A 17,376-nucleotide genomic window follows, 5' to 3' on the forward strand; every position below is an offset into this window, starting at 1 on the left:
ATAATTTAATATTTAAAGTACTCTGTGATACATTCATTAAATAGAATAAATGCAGAGGAAATAATATAAAAATTACTAATTCATCAGAATACATGTAATATTTCTTATACGTATTAATTCGTTAATTCTGAAAGAATATATATGTGTAATTTTACTCAAATTCTTACTAATAAAAAAGTTATTATTATGAGTATTATTATTATTATTATTTTGTTCAAAGAAAAATATTATCATCATCTGATGTGCATGAGAGAGAGTGTGTATGTGAGTGTGTGTGTGAGAGAGAGAGAGAGAGAGAGAGAGAGAGAGAGAGAGAGGCATAATGAAATGCCTACGCTCAACCTCGGACATGCCCACGTGTGTGTAACATCGCTTTGGGGGCATCCCATGCACGATTGTCTACTCCAGGCAAATCCACCTCACTCGCATCAAAAGCAGAATCCCTCTCTCTCTCTCTCTCTCTCTCTCTCTCTCTCTCTCTCTCTCTCTTTCCTAAATGCATACATGCAAAGGTTTTAGAAAGCAGCCACAGAAACCACTGTCTTTAACATGACATAGATGGCGTTTTGGCCAGTAGCATGCAGCTAAAAATCTGATGAGAAAGATAGTTGAATGGCAGATGACAGAAGAGACTCTGGCACTTTTGGTGGGATCTGCTGTTCCATCACAAGAAGAATTAAGAATCCTAATGGACATTAATCTTGAGACGAGATTTCTAGTGCTCTCAAGCATGTTCTTGTGGAATCAGTACCAGTACTGAACACCAAGAATATTTGTGCAATGATGAAGCAGTGATAGATAAACATCTCTTTGGCTTACAAAATTTGGATCATAGGAGGAAGCTTCTGAGCTTGTTTTCTTGTCACACTAATCCTCATACCTCCATTCTTCATTTTGTAGGGAAGAAAGCGTTCATCTCTCTTATGAAGAAGGTGCTCAATCTTCTTCAACCGGAAAACAACAGTAACATAAGTATGATGCACGGAATACGAAGAACTGTAAGAAGTAATCAAGCATCAGACGTTTAAGGATACTAAATGAGACATTAAATCATATTCATTCATCTTCTCCTGTGCACAATGCAGCAGGGTAATGAAAGAGATTGTGAATGTGGTAAGACGAGAGTAGCTCCTTCTCCTCCTCCACTTGAGATCTCTTTCCCTCCTCTCTCTCTCTCTCTCTCTCTCTCTCTCTCGCGCGCGCGCTGGATCTAAATATTTAGAGGGCTTAGGCCCATTATAGGGGCCAGTGAGCATGGTGGGCCTCCGAGTGACAGCCGCGGCACCGCAGCCTCACATGCATGCCCCCGTGGCTTCAGGTGTCCTGTCGACAAAAGCCGAGGAGTCGTCGGCGGCCGGTCACCACAGCCATCGGTGTTCCCTCATCTCCAACCCAACCCAGGGCACCGCTCAGTCTCCATCTACGACCATGACAAATTGGCAATTAGCGGTGTCGAGATTTGGGGATTCACGAGCCTCACAACCCTACAAGACAAGACAATACCACCAGCAACCGGAGACGTCCTACACCAAAAGCAGAAGAGACACAAGGCATCTTTTGGGTACAGAGTGCAATACCTAAAGAACTATCCGCTCTAATGCATTAAGGGTAAGCTTTTTCCATTGTGTAGCTACATATTGTCCACAGATATAGAACTGTTCGACCAGTGGATGTGAGCTCAGTTCACTGAAGCACTTCCCCTTCTCCTTCGCCCTTTAAATGCACTGCCTCGCCTTGTGGTTTGCCATCTCCCTGCGCTTGTCTCTGCATTCAGAGGCGAGGAAATAGAGCAGAAGAAATGTCGGGCAGAGGCAGCAGGATCACTGATGAGGAGATCAACGAGCTCGTCTCCAAGCTGCAGTCGCTGCTCCCCGAGTCCCGCCGCAGGAACACAGGCAGAGTAGGGAGACAGCACGCCGCCTGAGTCGATCGGTCCCTCTACGAAGGTGGTGCACTCCACTAACGGTGCTGTTTGCGGACTATGTTGCAGGTATCTGCGTCGAAGCTGCTGAAGGAGACGTGCAGCTACATCAAGAGCTTGCACCGCGAGGTGGACGGCCTGAGCGACCGGCTCTCCGGCCTAATGGTGACCATGGACAGCAACAGCCCTCAGGCTGAGATCATCAGGAGCCTCCTCCGATCCTAGGGAGAGTTGTACTGTCGTTTTCATGCTTCTTTAGTGCAGTACCAACCGAGATCTGTGGGTTAGAGAGATCAAACAATAAGTGCTAGCTAGTTTACTAGCACCGCCATGGTGCTTGATGTTATTGCAGCTGCATGCTTGAGTTGTCTCTTTCATGGCAATCCAGGCTGGAGAAACTATCATGTATTAGTCTTCTTAGCAGGTCCTATCAGTAGCTTAGTTTCTGCTCGCGTCCATGGTTAAATTTCTCCCATCTTGCTCATCTCTCTGGCTTCTCCATTGCATCGTTTCTTTCTTACATGATATGCATGGCTATAAAAGAAGGCAGAGAAAACCCAGTGATATTGATAAAGAGGAGATGACCAGCTGACGCTAAACAACTACATGTATAGATCAATATGACAAAAGAAGGATCATATACCGTGCGATGTAAGGTCAAACTCGTTGGCTCGAGGCGTGCTGCACGCTCAGAGCAGGACACATCTTGCAACTCTGGTACCTTACAGACCATCTCCGGAACAGAGCCATCTTCCATGACTAGGAAAACCTTGGAGAAACCTCCAAGACTTTTTGCAGAGAAAGAAAATCCAATAGGCAGGAGCTGGATGCATTCCCTCAACAAAAGCCGGGGAATTATATATCCGGCCGACCACCGCGACTGTTGATCACGCACGAGATTGGCGCCAGCATCGGAGTGGAGACAAAGAAGCAATCCGACGACTGTGCTCGAAGAGAAAAAGACAAGCCGAAACTGTCGGCCCCGCCGCGGGGTCCGTCGTTTCACCCAATAATCTATCGGACGTCAACTGTAGAAGACCCCAAGCGCGGCTCAAAAAGTCCAACGTCCAAGAGAGCACGAAAATTAAGGCGTAGACGGCTCTGTCCTTCGGTGAGGATCTCCCGCATCGGCTCAGGCAAGGGTCAGGATTTCTTCCAAACATGTAACGTGGGCTCCACCACCTAAGCTTGCGTTACGGTGTTTCGTGAGGGAAGAAGCCTGTTCTTTGACTGAGAAGTAACAAGGGATCTGTCGCCCATTATTTAATGCAGTCTCGTGGGCAATAAATTTGGATGGCCTCGATTGCCTAATTGTTCCTATTTTCGACACACCGTGACTGAGACATCAAAGTACATATGACTATATATATATACACACAATGAAATTTCATCGTCATCGTTAATATACGGTCACATTGTTTACGAACATTGGGTACACGTTGGTGAATAGCCTCTAGAGGGGGCCTTGTGAGTGATTGGGGAGAGGACCCCACGAGCATTCTTCCTTCACAAGGGAGGGGGCGAATGGGGTCAGCGTCGTCGGGTAGGGTTAGTATTTCCGGACTAAGTAACGCAGGGAAAGCTATTCGCCTGTGTAATTTTTTTCACGGGTGATTTGGCCCGGCCTTTTTATGTGCGGGCCGGGCCGACTTATCGAGGGCGATCTATTTGGTTAGCCAAATCTGACATCGCAAGTCATGGTCGTCGAATGAGGCGTGATGGGGTGGTCCAATGTAGCACCCGAGTCGAATCGGATGGTTTAGATTGGCGACGGGCATGGAATCCATGCCCACTATGCTCTCCGTCTTCATATAAGAATGAAAGATATTTTGCACTGAGTAAGGTTTGAGCCAAAAAAAAATTAATTATAAATAACACCTCTCACCACTAAATTTATATCATATGGATGCGATAATACTCGAAACATGATTAGATCAAATCAATTTCACCAAGTTAAAATTGACGATCAAATTTGATTTAATAATATTAATTTAAAAATATTATATCAATAAAAAGTTTGATTTCCTTTTCTTTCATGAGATATATGTATTCTATATGACATGGCATGACGACGCAAAATACCATTGACGACAATTTTTTTGTTTACCTCATCAAATTCTAAAATTGAATACATATATATATATATATATATATATATATATATATATATATATATATATATATATATATATATATATATATATATATATATATATATGTCTGAGAACCCTCTCTTCCGCCTCCGATTTCGAAGCCCTGTGGTTGCTTCGCCGGACCCGATGAGCACCAAGAAGAGGCGAAACTTCAATATCGAGGCGTTCAAGCGTCGGGTGAATCTGGCGCCGAGGAGACCTGGAAGGTGCTCGAGCATGCCTTCCACGAGATTTACACACACAATACCGGCGGTCTCAGCTTTGAAGAACTCTCCAGGTACATGATTTTGATCCATGACCCTTGAATTTAACAGTTTGCATCTTTCATCGTTAGATTTTCTGGCGGTCTAAACTTGGACGCGCTGGTTGGGTTATCTGGAGCTATGATATGGTTTTTAGTCTGTCAGGCATATCATCGAGCATTCGTCTCGCGGTGTGTATTTGGTTAGATTTTTCAGCGCAAACCATAAGAGATTTTACAAGAACTTGACTTGTTCGTGCTCTAAGTTAGTTCCATTATTCCTTCGTCGGCCACCAAACTGACTGCTGAAGATATTCTTTATACTAAGGATTTTTTTTTTTTGCTCATGCTTGCTATGAGTTATTAGTATAATTTCATTATCTGCGACTAATTTTGATGATAATTGACAGTTCATTTTAAGGTCTTGGGATAAAATCTCGCCTTTCAAAAACTTACTTCGGTAATGCTTCGTGTTAATTATCACTGTAACTCCTTTATCGGCCCCTAAATTAGCTAGTAAAGATGTTGTTCATACAAGAACTTGCTTTATTCATGCTCGCATTAAGTTAATGGTATAATTCCTTTATTGGCTACTAATTTAGCTGGCAATATGTTGTTAGTTCATTTCGAGATCTTATCTCAAGGACCTAGGAACAAATCCCGTATTCGTCATTTACCATTCAAGAAAAGAAAATTCATGGGGATATCGAGAAAGCATGCATTAGAGTAATATTATGACAAAAACTAGATCTACTTTTGTGTGGAACCAACTCAAAGTTGAATCAAGGGGTTGGAGTCAAATTGGTCAAGTCAAACATGCATAGAATCGGATTTCAATACAACTCAAAAACTTAAATTGTTAGGTTATGGAACATATCTAATATCCTCTTCAATCCTTAGCCATATGAGACTAATATTTAGTTCTTCTTTCTTCTAATCCTCCTTCGACTTTCATCTTGCACATGAATATTTTTATTTTTTAATATATAATAAATTTTGCAAACGAAAAATGGGAGTTTATCTTTGCACTGCAAGACTAGCCTCCTGATGCCACTAGGAAACAAGGACACAACCTTCTCCAAAGGTTTGACCTCCTACCCATTCACAATCAGCATATCCAATCAACTAGTAATTTCCATGCTTGTCTCACAACCGGTATCATATTAACAGTAGCTTATGAGCTAATATTCTAATAGCAGAAACCTCCAATAAGGCTTTTGAAAGAACTGAATCAATTGTTCTTCCTTGATAATATTTGCCAAGTTTCATGTGTCAAGTTAGTAGCCTATGAATTTTTTTGGCAATTTGTTAATTTTATTTTCATTTGAGATTCTTATAAATCCAGGAATGCTTATAATATGGTGCTTCACAAACATGGAGAAAAACTGTACTCTGGACTTGTGACCACCATGACAAACCACCTAAGAGAAATATCACAGCCGATTGAGGTTGCTCTAGGTGGTCTCTTTCTAGAAGAACTGAACAGAAAATGGGGGGTGCACACCAAAGCACTGCAGATAGAACATTTGTTCCTGGTTACAAAAAGACACCAGTTTATGAACTAGGACTGAATCTCCAGCAAAATTCATGACAGGTTACTTGATACGCTTCTTGAGCTTATACATGAAGAGCGCACAGGTGAAGTTGTAGATCGAGGGTTGATAAGGAATGCAACAAAGATGCTAATGGATTTGGGATCTTCAGTGTATCAAAAAGATTTTGAGAATCCCTTCTTGGATGCTTCAGCTGGTAATGGGTTTGGGATCTTCAGTGTATCGAAAAGATTTTGAGAAGCTCTTCTTGGATGCTTCAGCTGGTTTTTGTAGCAGCGATCTCAGCAGCTCATTGTAAGCTGTGACTGTGGCGAGGACCTTAAACAAGCTGAGAGGTGGCTTGATGCTAAAACTGAACCAAAAATCGTGTTGTAGAGAAGGAGTTTATCACTAACCACATGAAGGGATTGGTTCGTATGGAGAACTCTGGCCTTGTTAATATGCTTTTAGATGATGAATATGTAGATTTAAGCAGACTGTACAGTTTGCTCTGCGAGTTACTGAAGGTGTTTCGACGATAAGAGATCTCATGGCTTCACACATTCGAGACACCGGGAAACAGTTGGTGACTGATCCAGAGGGACTGAAGAATCCTGTGGAGGTTGTTCAGCACCTTCTGAATGAAAAGTGTCTGGAGTTCATTTCCCTGTGTGTTGATGACAAACTCTGTAATGGCCTGAAAGGTGTTAGTGAAGAGGATGTAGAGGTTGTCCTCGACAAAGCGATCACGCTCTTCTGGTATTTACAAGACAAGGACATCTTTGAGAAGTACCACGTGCACCACCGGGCAAGACGACTCCTTTCTGGGAAGACAAGACAGTCTCAGATGATGCTGAGAGAAGTCTGATGGTTAAGCTTAAGACCGAATATGGAATGTTCATGGATATTGATAGCTAGTTGGTTTTTGGTAGAGACCTTTGATCGATTACACGGTGTATGACTGTACACAGGATCTACCTCGCCAGCTTGGATGCGATCAAAATTTCTAGTATGTCCATTCAATCCTTGTGCGTACTATAGGGTTCAATTAGTGGCAAAATTTTTTATTCTGTCATTTACCTTTTTCTATAGCTTGACCTAACCAGGGAGAATCTTCTATGTTTTGTTTTGTTTTTTTATTTTCTTTTAATCCGACTTAAAATTTATAAGGGTAAATTCTTTAAAAAAAAATTATTTATTTATTTATTTTTTCAGTAGAGCGTTCTCTTTTTGCTTCATTCTCACATCATGCTTTTTATTTTTTAAAATATAAGATAATCCTTGATCTATATGTCGTCGATCATCATCTTTGTCCTCGATCACCTTTTATCCATCATATCCTCATCTGTCAGTCTCTACTCTCACTCTTATCTATTGCCCTTGAGCATGAGCATGCTTTTGCTCTTGTTCGTTGTTGCTATCCTAAGGCCCTTAACCGTAGCCTCTATCCTCGTTATCATTGCTCTTGTCTGTCATCTCAGCTCATTCAGCAATGCTAAGGTGTCGCTAAGGCCTTACCACAAGGCCTTTGTCTTCATCGTTCATCTCCGCCATAACCCATATTGTTATTGTTGCTTTCTTCCTTGCCTCCACCTTGGATGCCTATTGTCATACCATCTTCGAGGAGGGCGTTCTCGACCCCCTCCTCCACCTCTTAGATTTGGGCTCTTGTGCTAAACAGGAGCAAAGCAACTCGTGCGGGTGATATTTAATACCTAACGCTTGACACAGTGGATTATGTGAGGCAAGAGGAAGGGGAAGCTCCATTGTGATTACCCCATTCCCCTTTGCATAAGTCGACAATCATGATGTATTATGAGGGCTCAATGGTCGACGTGGTAGAAGTCTACAGGTCCTACAACGAGGCAAAGGTGGCATTGTGATCGTCTTATTGTTCTCAACCTCGTCGAACAATGGTGGGTCTTGTAACCCAGACTACGAAACCTCATGAAGGGATAGATACAACGATCGACGCGATACATACTAGAGATAAACTTTATTTTTTAAATATAGGACGAATGAAAATAAAGAAAAAGAGTCGTTCTTCCAAAAAAAAAAAAAAGCGAAAATTTAAGAACTTTTTGGATTTTTTTTTTGAAATTTGGTGGATAAAACGAATTGGTCTGAGCACCAGGCGGCTTCGGCTGGTTGCTATCGGTGGGGCTCGCATCTGGCGACCAATGAGAAAACGCGGGCCAAGCTTCCGAGTGACAGCAGGTCCAAGCTTCACTGTCCGGTGACTTACACGACACAGGCGAGCGGCGACTCGCTCCATGCCGACGGGTGTGCATTTACGAAGAAAGAACGGACGAATCGTAACCAGCCTTCCCAAGTCACGGCGCTCTCCGAGGAAATCGGCATGGGCGGTAACTTGACCGCGGTACCACCTCCCTCACGCCGTTGACCGCATTGCGCTCGTGCATAATAAAAGGCCCTCCCCACCTTCCCCTCTCCGCTCCGGCGGACGACCGTTGAAGGTGTTGCATGCGAAGGGTGATTCCTTCGAGAATCAAAGGCTCTCATCTCCTCTCCCGCCCTACGATCGGCTTCCCGATTAACCCGAGGTCGCTTTCTTAAACGGATTTTTCTAATGTTTTCTTGGGTGTTTCTTTGACGTAAATCTTTGGGTGAACGGAAAAGAAAATGACCATCGCCGATCGTTCTGTGAATCTTGTGGTGGAAGGTTTGTGGGATCGCGTTGGGTTTGGCTGTGATGTTGGTTATATGTGGGACTCGGGAGTCCTGAATCTGAACCTTGAAGCTGATTCTTGTAGCTTAAGCTCTCAAGACCATGTCAGGTAAATTTGTAGGTAAGTGCGAAAGACCTGGTCACCAATCGTGCTGTGAAGCTTGTGGTCGATGTGTTGTGGGGCTCTATTGGATTTGATCGCGATCTTGGTTACATGTGGGGCTCGGACCTGTGGATCCGAGTTTTCATGATAGTTGTTGTAATTTATAATTTAAAGAAAGTGTGTCGGTAGGCTGTGCGGATACCTGTTTTCGATAGGGAGCTTGGGTTTTTGGTTTTCTTGACGTAAATTTGTAGGTAACTGAGAGAAAATTGATCGCTGATCCTTCTCTGAATCCTGTAGTAGATGGGTTGTGGGATTGTATTGCATTTGGTTGTTATCTTGGTTACATGTAGAGCTTAGAGCTGTGGATTCGAATTTTGAAGATGGTTCTTCTAATTAGTAATTTCAACGATGGGTTTCGTACCAAGATATAACATGAATCTTGGTTTTTTTTATTAAAAAAAATGTAGGTAAGAAGTCACTGATCCTTTTGTGAATCTTGTAGTAAATGGGCTGTGGAATGGTATTGGATTTGATTGTGCTTTATTACATGTAGAACTTGGAGTTGTGGATCCGAACTTTCAAGATAGTTCTTGCAATTTCTAATCGCAAGATTAGATTTTGAGGCTATGATTGATCCTATCTCTTACATGGAGCTTGGTTATATTCTTTTTTGGGACGGTTATCTGTTTGGAAAATGATTAATTATGCACCTTCTTACCTTAATTCTGTATGTGATCTTGGGAAGCCCTAAATTTTTTTGTAATTCTTGCTATATCAGCACAGTTTTCGCCTATGGGAATTGGTTTAAGATTAGGATTAAAGCCCTACCTCGATCTTACATTTGGATTAGGTGTTGCCAGATACGTCAGAAATGCAGAAGGTATCTAAGTTATTACACCCGTTATGGATCCTTCCCATTTCTTTCCCTCTGAAATTCTTCATTAATACCCCAAATTTTCTTCCTGTCCACTAACTGTTCCCTTCTGTTTCCCTCCTTTTGGCTTTATTAATTTCTCAGCGATTTACTGCTACATATTGCTGATTACTGGATTTCTGCAGCGTCGGAATGTCTTTTATAATATTGTGTATAGAACGAAAGTCTTAGTTTTAGAGCCTCAAGAAAGTTCTTTTCTTCTAGGTGATTAATTTTAGCTCATACAAATTATTATTTGAAATTGTCTTAAATATGTTTTTCTTATCATATTCTGGACAGATTTAATGCATCCTGATTGCACACTATTTGAGAATAGTAATATGCTTATTTATGTTAAGACTGGATTCCATTATATGTTTGCAAGGTCCATTTTAATCGTTATTATTTTTAGTTTTCTCAACATGGTTCTGCATAATAACTGAAAATTGAATGTAGTCATAAATTACAACCTTTTGATACTTTCAGGTTCTTGTATTCCAGTTTGCTTCATTGGATCTTCTCAACTCTTCTACATTTGGAGAATGGCTCTGGCTTCATCAATTAATGGAGTTGATTTAATTAATGTGCGGCAACATGGTAGACAGTTTTGCCCAATTCACCCATTGGTGAATTTCAGAAATTTAAAGATCAGAAGATTTGAGAGAGTTATTAGAGCTGAATCCCAGATGACAAATCCTAGACCAATTGTTGTTAAACCAGAAATTGACTTTAATGATCCAGACTGGAAAAAAAAATTCCTAGAGGATTTTGATAAGCGGTTCAATTTACCACATTTGAGGGATGTTCTGGATATTCAGCCAAGGCCAACTACATTCTCACTCAAAACCAGGTGACTTGTATTCTACACAAATCAACCTTTTTTATTTACTTTTTGTCTTCTAGTGTAATTATTAGTAAATGTTTAATCTTCCTTCAAGATTTCTTTTTTGCCTAGAGAGTTTTTCTTCATCAGTGCAGCCTGTACCTGTTAATGGCTGCCGCTTGCTGATTTTTGCAAGAGCATGTCTTTAGTATATGGTATTGTTTTTGTTATTTGGTTTTGACAGAGGTACTTTAGAAGTTGGTAATGGTGCAGCAAGAGAAGATTGGAATGGCTTTGTGAGTGATGATGATAGAGCACTTCTGAAGGTCTTTCCTTGCTTATCATAAATATTTGATTTTCTTTACTTATCATTTCAGTATTTTGTTACAATATATGTTGCTTCTCATGGGCTAATTAATCTAGGTCATTGTAAAGCCTGTAGTTTGATAAAGTAAATCAACTTTCAAGCTGCATGAAGTGCCATCAAAATTTTCTTCTCCATTACATCTTTTGTTGAATGTCTTGAGTGTTTCTTGAGTCATAAATAATTGATTACTGAGCCATGACAGAATGACTATGGATCTGTGACTAGATAGATATTCAGTTATCTTTAAACATTTTCATGGCTCTGGTTGTGTTCGATGTTTATTATCATCATTTTTTCCAGGAGATACATGAGCATACCAATTAGTAGTTAGACAGCTGGCTCCCAGATGTTCCTGAAGTTCATGCTTACTCTTAAACATGTCATATTGAAATAGCAAGAAGGAAGATCTGCCATGTGGAATTGAAATTATGGCCATTAATACTGTATTTCCTGCATCAAATTGTTAATCATATGAGACATTAAATATTTTCTTTCACTCAATTTAGTATTTCATTCATTGTATTTTAGTTGTATGCTAGCCTTATAGATCTTTAACCCCAACGGCAAATGAATCATCTAAGAGATTGGTCTTGAATGCCTTGGATACTAAACATACGTGTATATGTTCAGACTAACATCTTTTTTTTTGTCAGGTTATAAAATTTGCTTCCCCAACTTCTGCTGGTGCTGAGAGCATTGACCCTGATTGCAGCTGGGTAGAACAATGGTATTGTCTAGTGATTTTCTTCTATGAGCGGTTGATAGCATGATAGTGTTTTATTTTTTCTTATGTTGTATGTGTTGTACATATGAGTTGAAAGTTATCCACAATGGATATATGATTTGAGGTATTATCTAAAATTCCAACAGTTATACAATTCTTTTAATTTCCTCTAAACTACATGTGGTTTCAAGTGTATTCCAAGTGGAATTGTAGGCCATAATGTAAATTAGATATTGTTTCTTCTGCCCTTTTTTTCCTGGTTCCTCCTATCTTCCAATTTTGTGGAGGCCATAAAGTCTTAAAAGGATTCCACTGTTTGTTTCATTTAAATTATAGAAAACCTTTTATTGATTATCGTTAAGTTGAAAAAGTATGATAATTCATTTTTTGTAATATTGGATTTTTCTTTATGGAATTCAACAATTTTTAGCATGAAATCAAAACCCTGCTACGCCTGGATGATAAAAGGAAGCTAGTATTTTTTAAGTTGATGTCTTGTTTGATTGGCTTGAATGTATCTATCCAAGTTTTTAAGTTTATATACTGTATTTTGTTGCTGAAAATGCTGAAAAATGAGTTAAGGTGACTAAAAGTTTATGTAAATCAGAACTGGACTTGGCTGTATCTGGAGAACAAAATTTTCAAAACTCTGATATGGCTCTTGTAATGTTTTATTTAATCATTTCCATCTCTAAAACTGTACAAAATCCCAAAAATATCATGTAGTTTGGTTGATGATCATTTCCTACTCCATTTTTTATAGTAATTATGGTTTTTAATCTTTGTAGGGTGCATCGTGCTGGACCACGTAAGCAAATATACTATGAACCGAGGGAGGTAAAAGCTGCAATTGTTACTTGTGGAGGGCTTTGTCCTGGTCTCAATGATGTAATTAGGCAGGTTGGTTATCATGATCTTTCTGTACCTAATTTTTACATCTTTACAGACAGATTCATTAGAACACACCTTTTAAGCACTAATGTATTTGTTGAATGTCATTCCTATAATTTTTATCCATTTCAATAGACATGCATCTTCGTAAAAGAAAAAAAAAAAGAAAAGCAAAATAAATCAATGATAAATTTTTTTTGACTCAGAATATCAAATTCTGGTCTAGGGTTCATGTTATATTGAGTTTTAGCTTGAAAAGGCTTGTCAAGTAGTGGATTCAAGCCTGATGTTTCTGTTAAAACTTAAGCCCTTCAGAAGTTTGCCAGATTGTTTTGGACCTTTTTAGACTTTATCAAATTATTTGTGCATGGAACTCCTATTAGCTTTATGCTAATAGTTGTTTGAATAAAGTGCCCAGGCTGAGGGTAATCGACTTGTGTGCTTGATACTTGTTCAGTATCTTTATTATACTTGGCAGTACCACAGAAGGAGATTTCACTCTTTTATCATCAAATGTTACTTTGAAGAAGACATATTACTTTCGTTTTTGTGGTTGCAGATAGTGCTCACACTTGAAAAATATGGGGTAAAAAATATTGTTGGAATTCCATATGGTTTCCGTGGATTTTCTGATGAGGGATTATCTGAAGTGCCGGTTAGAACATCTCCACCGATTCCCATAAGTGAAGATTTTACTGGGGATCTCTACACACACGTTTCTTTGAATTCTACAAATATCCTTCTCCTTTGCAGCTTTCGCGTCAAGTGGTTCAAAATATTAACCTCACTGGTGGAAGTTTTCTAGGAGTATCCCGAGGAGGTCCCAGCACCAGTGATATAGTTGATAACATCCAGGTATCTGGGTTCTTTATCAGCAAATGAGCTGGGTTAAGTTTTAGTTGATTACTTTCTCCAGCATCATTTGACAACTGTGGTACTAATTTGTGATTTTTGGACAACTCAGGCCAAGAGAATTGATATGCTTTTTGTACTGGGCGGAGATGGGACACATGCAGGGGCACTTGCCATACATAATGAGGTATTGCATAATTCTATCTTGGTAAATTGAGATGACCTTATGCATTTAATTAAGTGCTGCATTATGCACTTACAACATGCATCCTGGTAAAAGTCCTTACTATTCTTTATCATCATTATGAGGTTATGGATAATCATGTAAATGTTGCTTCATACACTGAGCTGTAGTTACTGTTGTAGTTTAATTTTATGTTGATAAGTTCCCTTTCTTTGCCAGTGCCGCATGAGAAAATTGAAAGTATCAATTGTCTGTGTTGCAAAAACTATTGACAATGACATACTACTAATGGACAAAACATTTGGTTTTGACACTGCTGTAGAGGAAGCTCAGCGGGCAATCAATTCTGCATATATTGAGGTAAGAAGTCCATTTATTGTCCAATATGCAAATTATTGATCAGAGAATTTGAACTTATTTCTGATATTACTGTCTTTGCTCCTTTCAGAGAAGAAACATGCTATCTTCTAACTTTTCCTTGTCACTTGGTTACTTTGCTGTGACTTAGGCTCGTAGTGCTTACCATGGCATTGGATTGGTCAAATTGATGGGAAGAAGCAGTGGGTTTATAGCCATGCATGCATCACTTTCTAGTGGTCAAATTGACATTTGTTTGATTCCCGAGGTTAGTAGTATCCACAGCAGTCTCTCAGATTATTGTCACAACCATTAACTGAACCACCTGCAAATGAAGGCACCTTTTAAATTGGAGGGGCCAAATGGAGTCTTAGTGCATCTCGAGTATCTGCTGAAAACAAAGGGAAATGCTGTAATTTGTGTTGCTGAAGGAGCAGGACAAGTAAGTTATAGATATTTATTGAAGCCTCATGTAGAATTATGTTTGATAGTGTGCTTTTGAGTACATACATTTAGAGAATTCTTCTATATTTATGCAGCTTATATCAGGATATTATCATATTTTGGATTTGAAATATATGATATGCCTGGAAGCAAAACTTTATGCATCCTAAGTTTCATGAACACCATTAAGTTAATGCATGACTTCATGATATGTTTCACAGTCCCAGTGCACTGAGTTCCTGGGTGCATATACAGATACCTTCCTGATCACATCACCTTGAAATGCAAGGGCACTGAATGTACTTCGATTTAGAGAGAGTACTCTTCTATAAGTTACTACTTCTGTTGCTGTAGAAGACTAGTTTCCTCAAGACATATCTAATAACAAGCCTGTTCTTGTTGTTCAGGAATACCTAAAGAAGTCGAATACAACAGATGCATCAGGGAATGTGGTTCTCAGTGATATTGGAGTTCATGTTCAGCAGCAGGTTCATTGTAACTAATTCCTTCTTTCAGAACCATCTAGTTAATCTTTGGCTAAAAGGAACAATGTGTTGTGCAGTCTGTGAGAGTAAAGTGGAAAATTGCTATGAAATGGACAACTATTAAATGTGTTAACTAAAGCATTAATAAAATTTGTGCTGAATGAATAAATGACGTAGAAAGTATTATGTTCAATACCTTATGGCTACTGCAAGTACTGATTGGGGTACCACAGTTTGATAATTAGATAAAGCTAAGGTTTTAAACATCACATCTGCTAAAACACTAAAATGAACAAGCAGTGGCATGAAGAGATCTCTCTTGCTTAGTGCTGCTGAGATAGGAGGACCATCAATTGCCACTTGCCCAAACACTTGCTTGATGGCCCAGGCTTCTGTTACTTCATGGTTATTCAGGAAAATGTCATCTATGTTGTTGTTTGTTGCTTGTTTAAGATCATACATGTCTTTCCAACATAAAAGATATAAGGGTTATTTGTTTTCACATCTTCAATTGCTCATATTTTGTGTCTCCAGCTGATGTAATTGGCCATGATTTCACCTTATTATGCTTGAAAGTATAAGATATGCATCTTATAGTGAGTTCATATTATCTAAGATCATATATATTTTTTCCAATAAAAAATTTAACAATTATTTGTTTTCTACCAAAAATTTCCATCTTTAGTAGCCTATTATTTTTAATGCAATCTATGTGAACGACATCTACATTTTCATCTCCTATTGTAGAAAACTCATAGCATATGAAACTAGAAAGAATCGAATAACCAATATGGTTACTTGATCAAGTGAATGTATATTTACATGTCATTGTTTGTCAAAACTAAAGGTGATGGATGAGATAATTAGATGGAGAGAAAACATTACATATCTTCTTTTGACCTTGTTTTCTTTTTCATTTCGTATCAATTTCTATTGTTTCTACCTTTAGTAGTAGTTAATTTTAGCTTAGCAAATATACAACGATAGGAGGTGTAAGTTAAATAACCTTTTGTTTTCCAGCAACTATATCCTCTTAGAATTTTCTTTGTAAGTATTTTGCAAGAGAAGATTCTTATTTAGACCTAGTCTTCATTTAGTGGTGGGGAAAGATCCATGTAGTTCAACCAAAAAATTGAAGCTTATGACATCTTGTTGGTGTTGTACCCATGTTTATATTAAGGTGCCAATATGTATGGATGCATATTTGTGTGTGGTTGGTGCTGAGAAGAGAATTAGAGATTCATGCCCTAGATTTTAGCTTTTCTCATGAATAGTTGTTTTTAACTTTATAGTTTTAGTCTATTATATTTGTGTGAGGGTTTCTTCGTTATTTATAACAAGAAATCCTAATTTGAATTCAAAGTTAAATGACATAAGTTGTAGTCTTTTCTAGATGGGACGGCTATGCTTCCTACTTTCAAGCTTGAACATTGTACTGCTGCGGTTGGTTACATGCATCTAATAGAAAGCATGTATTTTTCATCTAATGATTGCTACTGCAAATGTCAAATTTAGGCCAACATAATTTTTCCTTATCTGAGCTGTCTTGTTCAGGACATGATCAGCTTATGCATTTACTTATATTTAAGCAGCCTTTTCTGGATAACATGACATGTTTTACAGATCAAAAGACATTTCAAGGATGTAGGCATTCCAGCAGATGTGAAATACATTGATCCAACCTATATGATCCGAGCTTGCCGTGCCAATGCGTCTGATGCAATCCTCTGCACTGTCCTAGGCCAGAATGCTGTAAGTTTATGCATTTCTCTACCTCTCATAGAGATATCTCTTGTAAACTAGGTGTAATCTAGATTGCAAGCTTCTGAGGAACAACCACATCCGAGATATTTAGAAACACTTAAAGAGTTATTGCAGCAAGTTGTGACCTTTGCAAATATGACCAGTTGATCTTTAAGAACAAAGTTATGTTTATGGCTAGTGAATGCTTGAAAGTTCTTCTGGCCTCTGCATCAGTCAGCTGCTAGTGGTTAGGCAATTTCTTTTTGGGGACTGAGGTGCTGTTACTTAATGTGTAGGTACATGGTGCATTTGCTGGGTTCAGTGGCATCACAACAGGTATATGCAATACACATTTTGTCTACTTTCCTGTTACAGAGGTCATTGCATCTACCAGGTATGTAGACCCGAACAGTAGGATGTGGCACCGATGCCTGACATCTACTGGCCAACCTGACTTCGAATGAAGTATATAACATTCAAGGGGCAGTTTGTTAGTTGAGATTCCATCGTAATATGGGGAGTCGGGAGCATTGTTAGTTCGGATCCGTCTTCACATTGATTACGGAGGTTGTCATTATTTTTTCTATGTAATAAATTTGAAGGGAAATAGCAGCGATCTCAAAGTTTCGCATTCCCAGTGTCTTTGTTACAAGTGAATAGAAATAATTTAAGTACCAGGTGGTTATAATTACTTTGGTTATCAAATTTTTTGCTTGTATTTGTCAAAGAAGAATAGAAATATTTTGGCTTGCCAGGCTCACTAGGGACTGAAGATACTCCATGTTTGGTGGCTTGAAGCTATTGTTCTTGAAGATAAGAGGAAACCTCATGATACCAATGTTTGCTGTGGTGTTATGATGGAAAAAGAAAGCCTAGAAATGCACTTGCATCTAGCAGAAAGCCTTGTATGGATTCTGATCTTGGTCTTTAAGAACTTTGTTTCTTCGATAT

General features: G+C 39.0%; 2 protein-coding genes and 1 pseudogene across 4 annotated transcripts; all 3 read left to right on the forward strand.

Annotated features, from left to right (window-relative positions):
- The first annotated feature begins 1,369 nt into the window (after positions 1–1,369).
- On the forward strand, positions 1,370–2,310 carry LOC135598069 (transcription factor ILI3-like). Its single transcript, XM_065091591.1, has 2 exons — positions 1,370–1,900; positions 1,991–2,310. Exons 1-2 carry the CDS (start codon positions 1,799–1,801, stop codon positions 2,144–2,146), a joined length of 258 nt encoding a protein of 85 aa, XP_064947663.1. The 5' UTR covers positions 1,370–1,798; the 3' UTR covers positions 2,147–2,310.
- A 1,890-nt stretch (positions 2,311–4,200) lies between these two features.
- LOC103991419 (cullin-3B-like) lies at positions 4,201–6,870 on the forward strand (annotated as a pseudogene).
- Positions 6,871–8,190: 1,320 nt separating this feature from the next.
- Positions 8,191–17,116, forward strand: LOC135584854 (ATP-dependent 6-phosphofructokinase 5, chloroplastic-like). 3 transcript variants are annotated; one of them, XM_065093110.1, is made up of 14 exons: positions 8,191–8,411; positions 10,057–10,405; positions 10,623–10,704; positions 11,399–11,472; positions 12,258–12,369; positions 12,920–13,015; positions 13,114–13,215; positions 13,325–13,399; positions 13,616–13,756; positions 13,905–14,021; positions 14,091–14,195; positions 14,605–14,685; positions 16,306–16,434; positions 16,722–17,116. In XM_065093110.1, exons 2-14 carry the CDS (start codon positions 10,098–10,100, stop codon positions 16,887–16,889), a joined length of 1,590 nt encoding a protein of 529 aa, XP_064949182.1. In that variant the 5' UTR covers positions 8,191–8,411; positions 10,057–10,097; the 3' UTR covers positions 16,890–17,116. The 3 variants fall into 3 exon arrangements, with proteins under 3 accessions (XP_064949182.1, XP_064949181.1, XP_064949180.1); XM_065093109.1 differs by having other exon boundaries at positions 8,193–8,411; positions 10,042–10,405; XM_065093108.1 differs by lacking the exon at positions 8,191–8,411 and adding an exon at positions 8,519–8,657 and having other exon boundaries at positions 10,042–10,405.
- Positions 17,117–17,376: the final 260 nt, after the last annotated feature.

This window comes from Musa acuminata, chromosome BXJ2-1, assembly GCF_036884655.1.
Source record: "Musa acuminata AAA Group cultivar baxijiao chromosome BXJ2-1, Cavendish_Baxijiao_AAA, whole genome shotgun sequence".
NCBI lineage: Eukaryota > Viridiplantae > Streptophyta > Magnoliopsida > Zingiberales > Musaceae > Musa > Musa acuminata.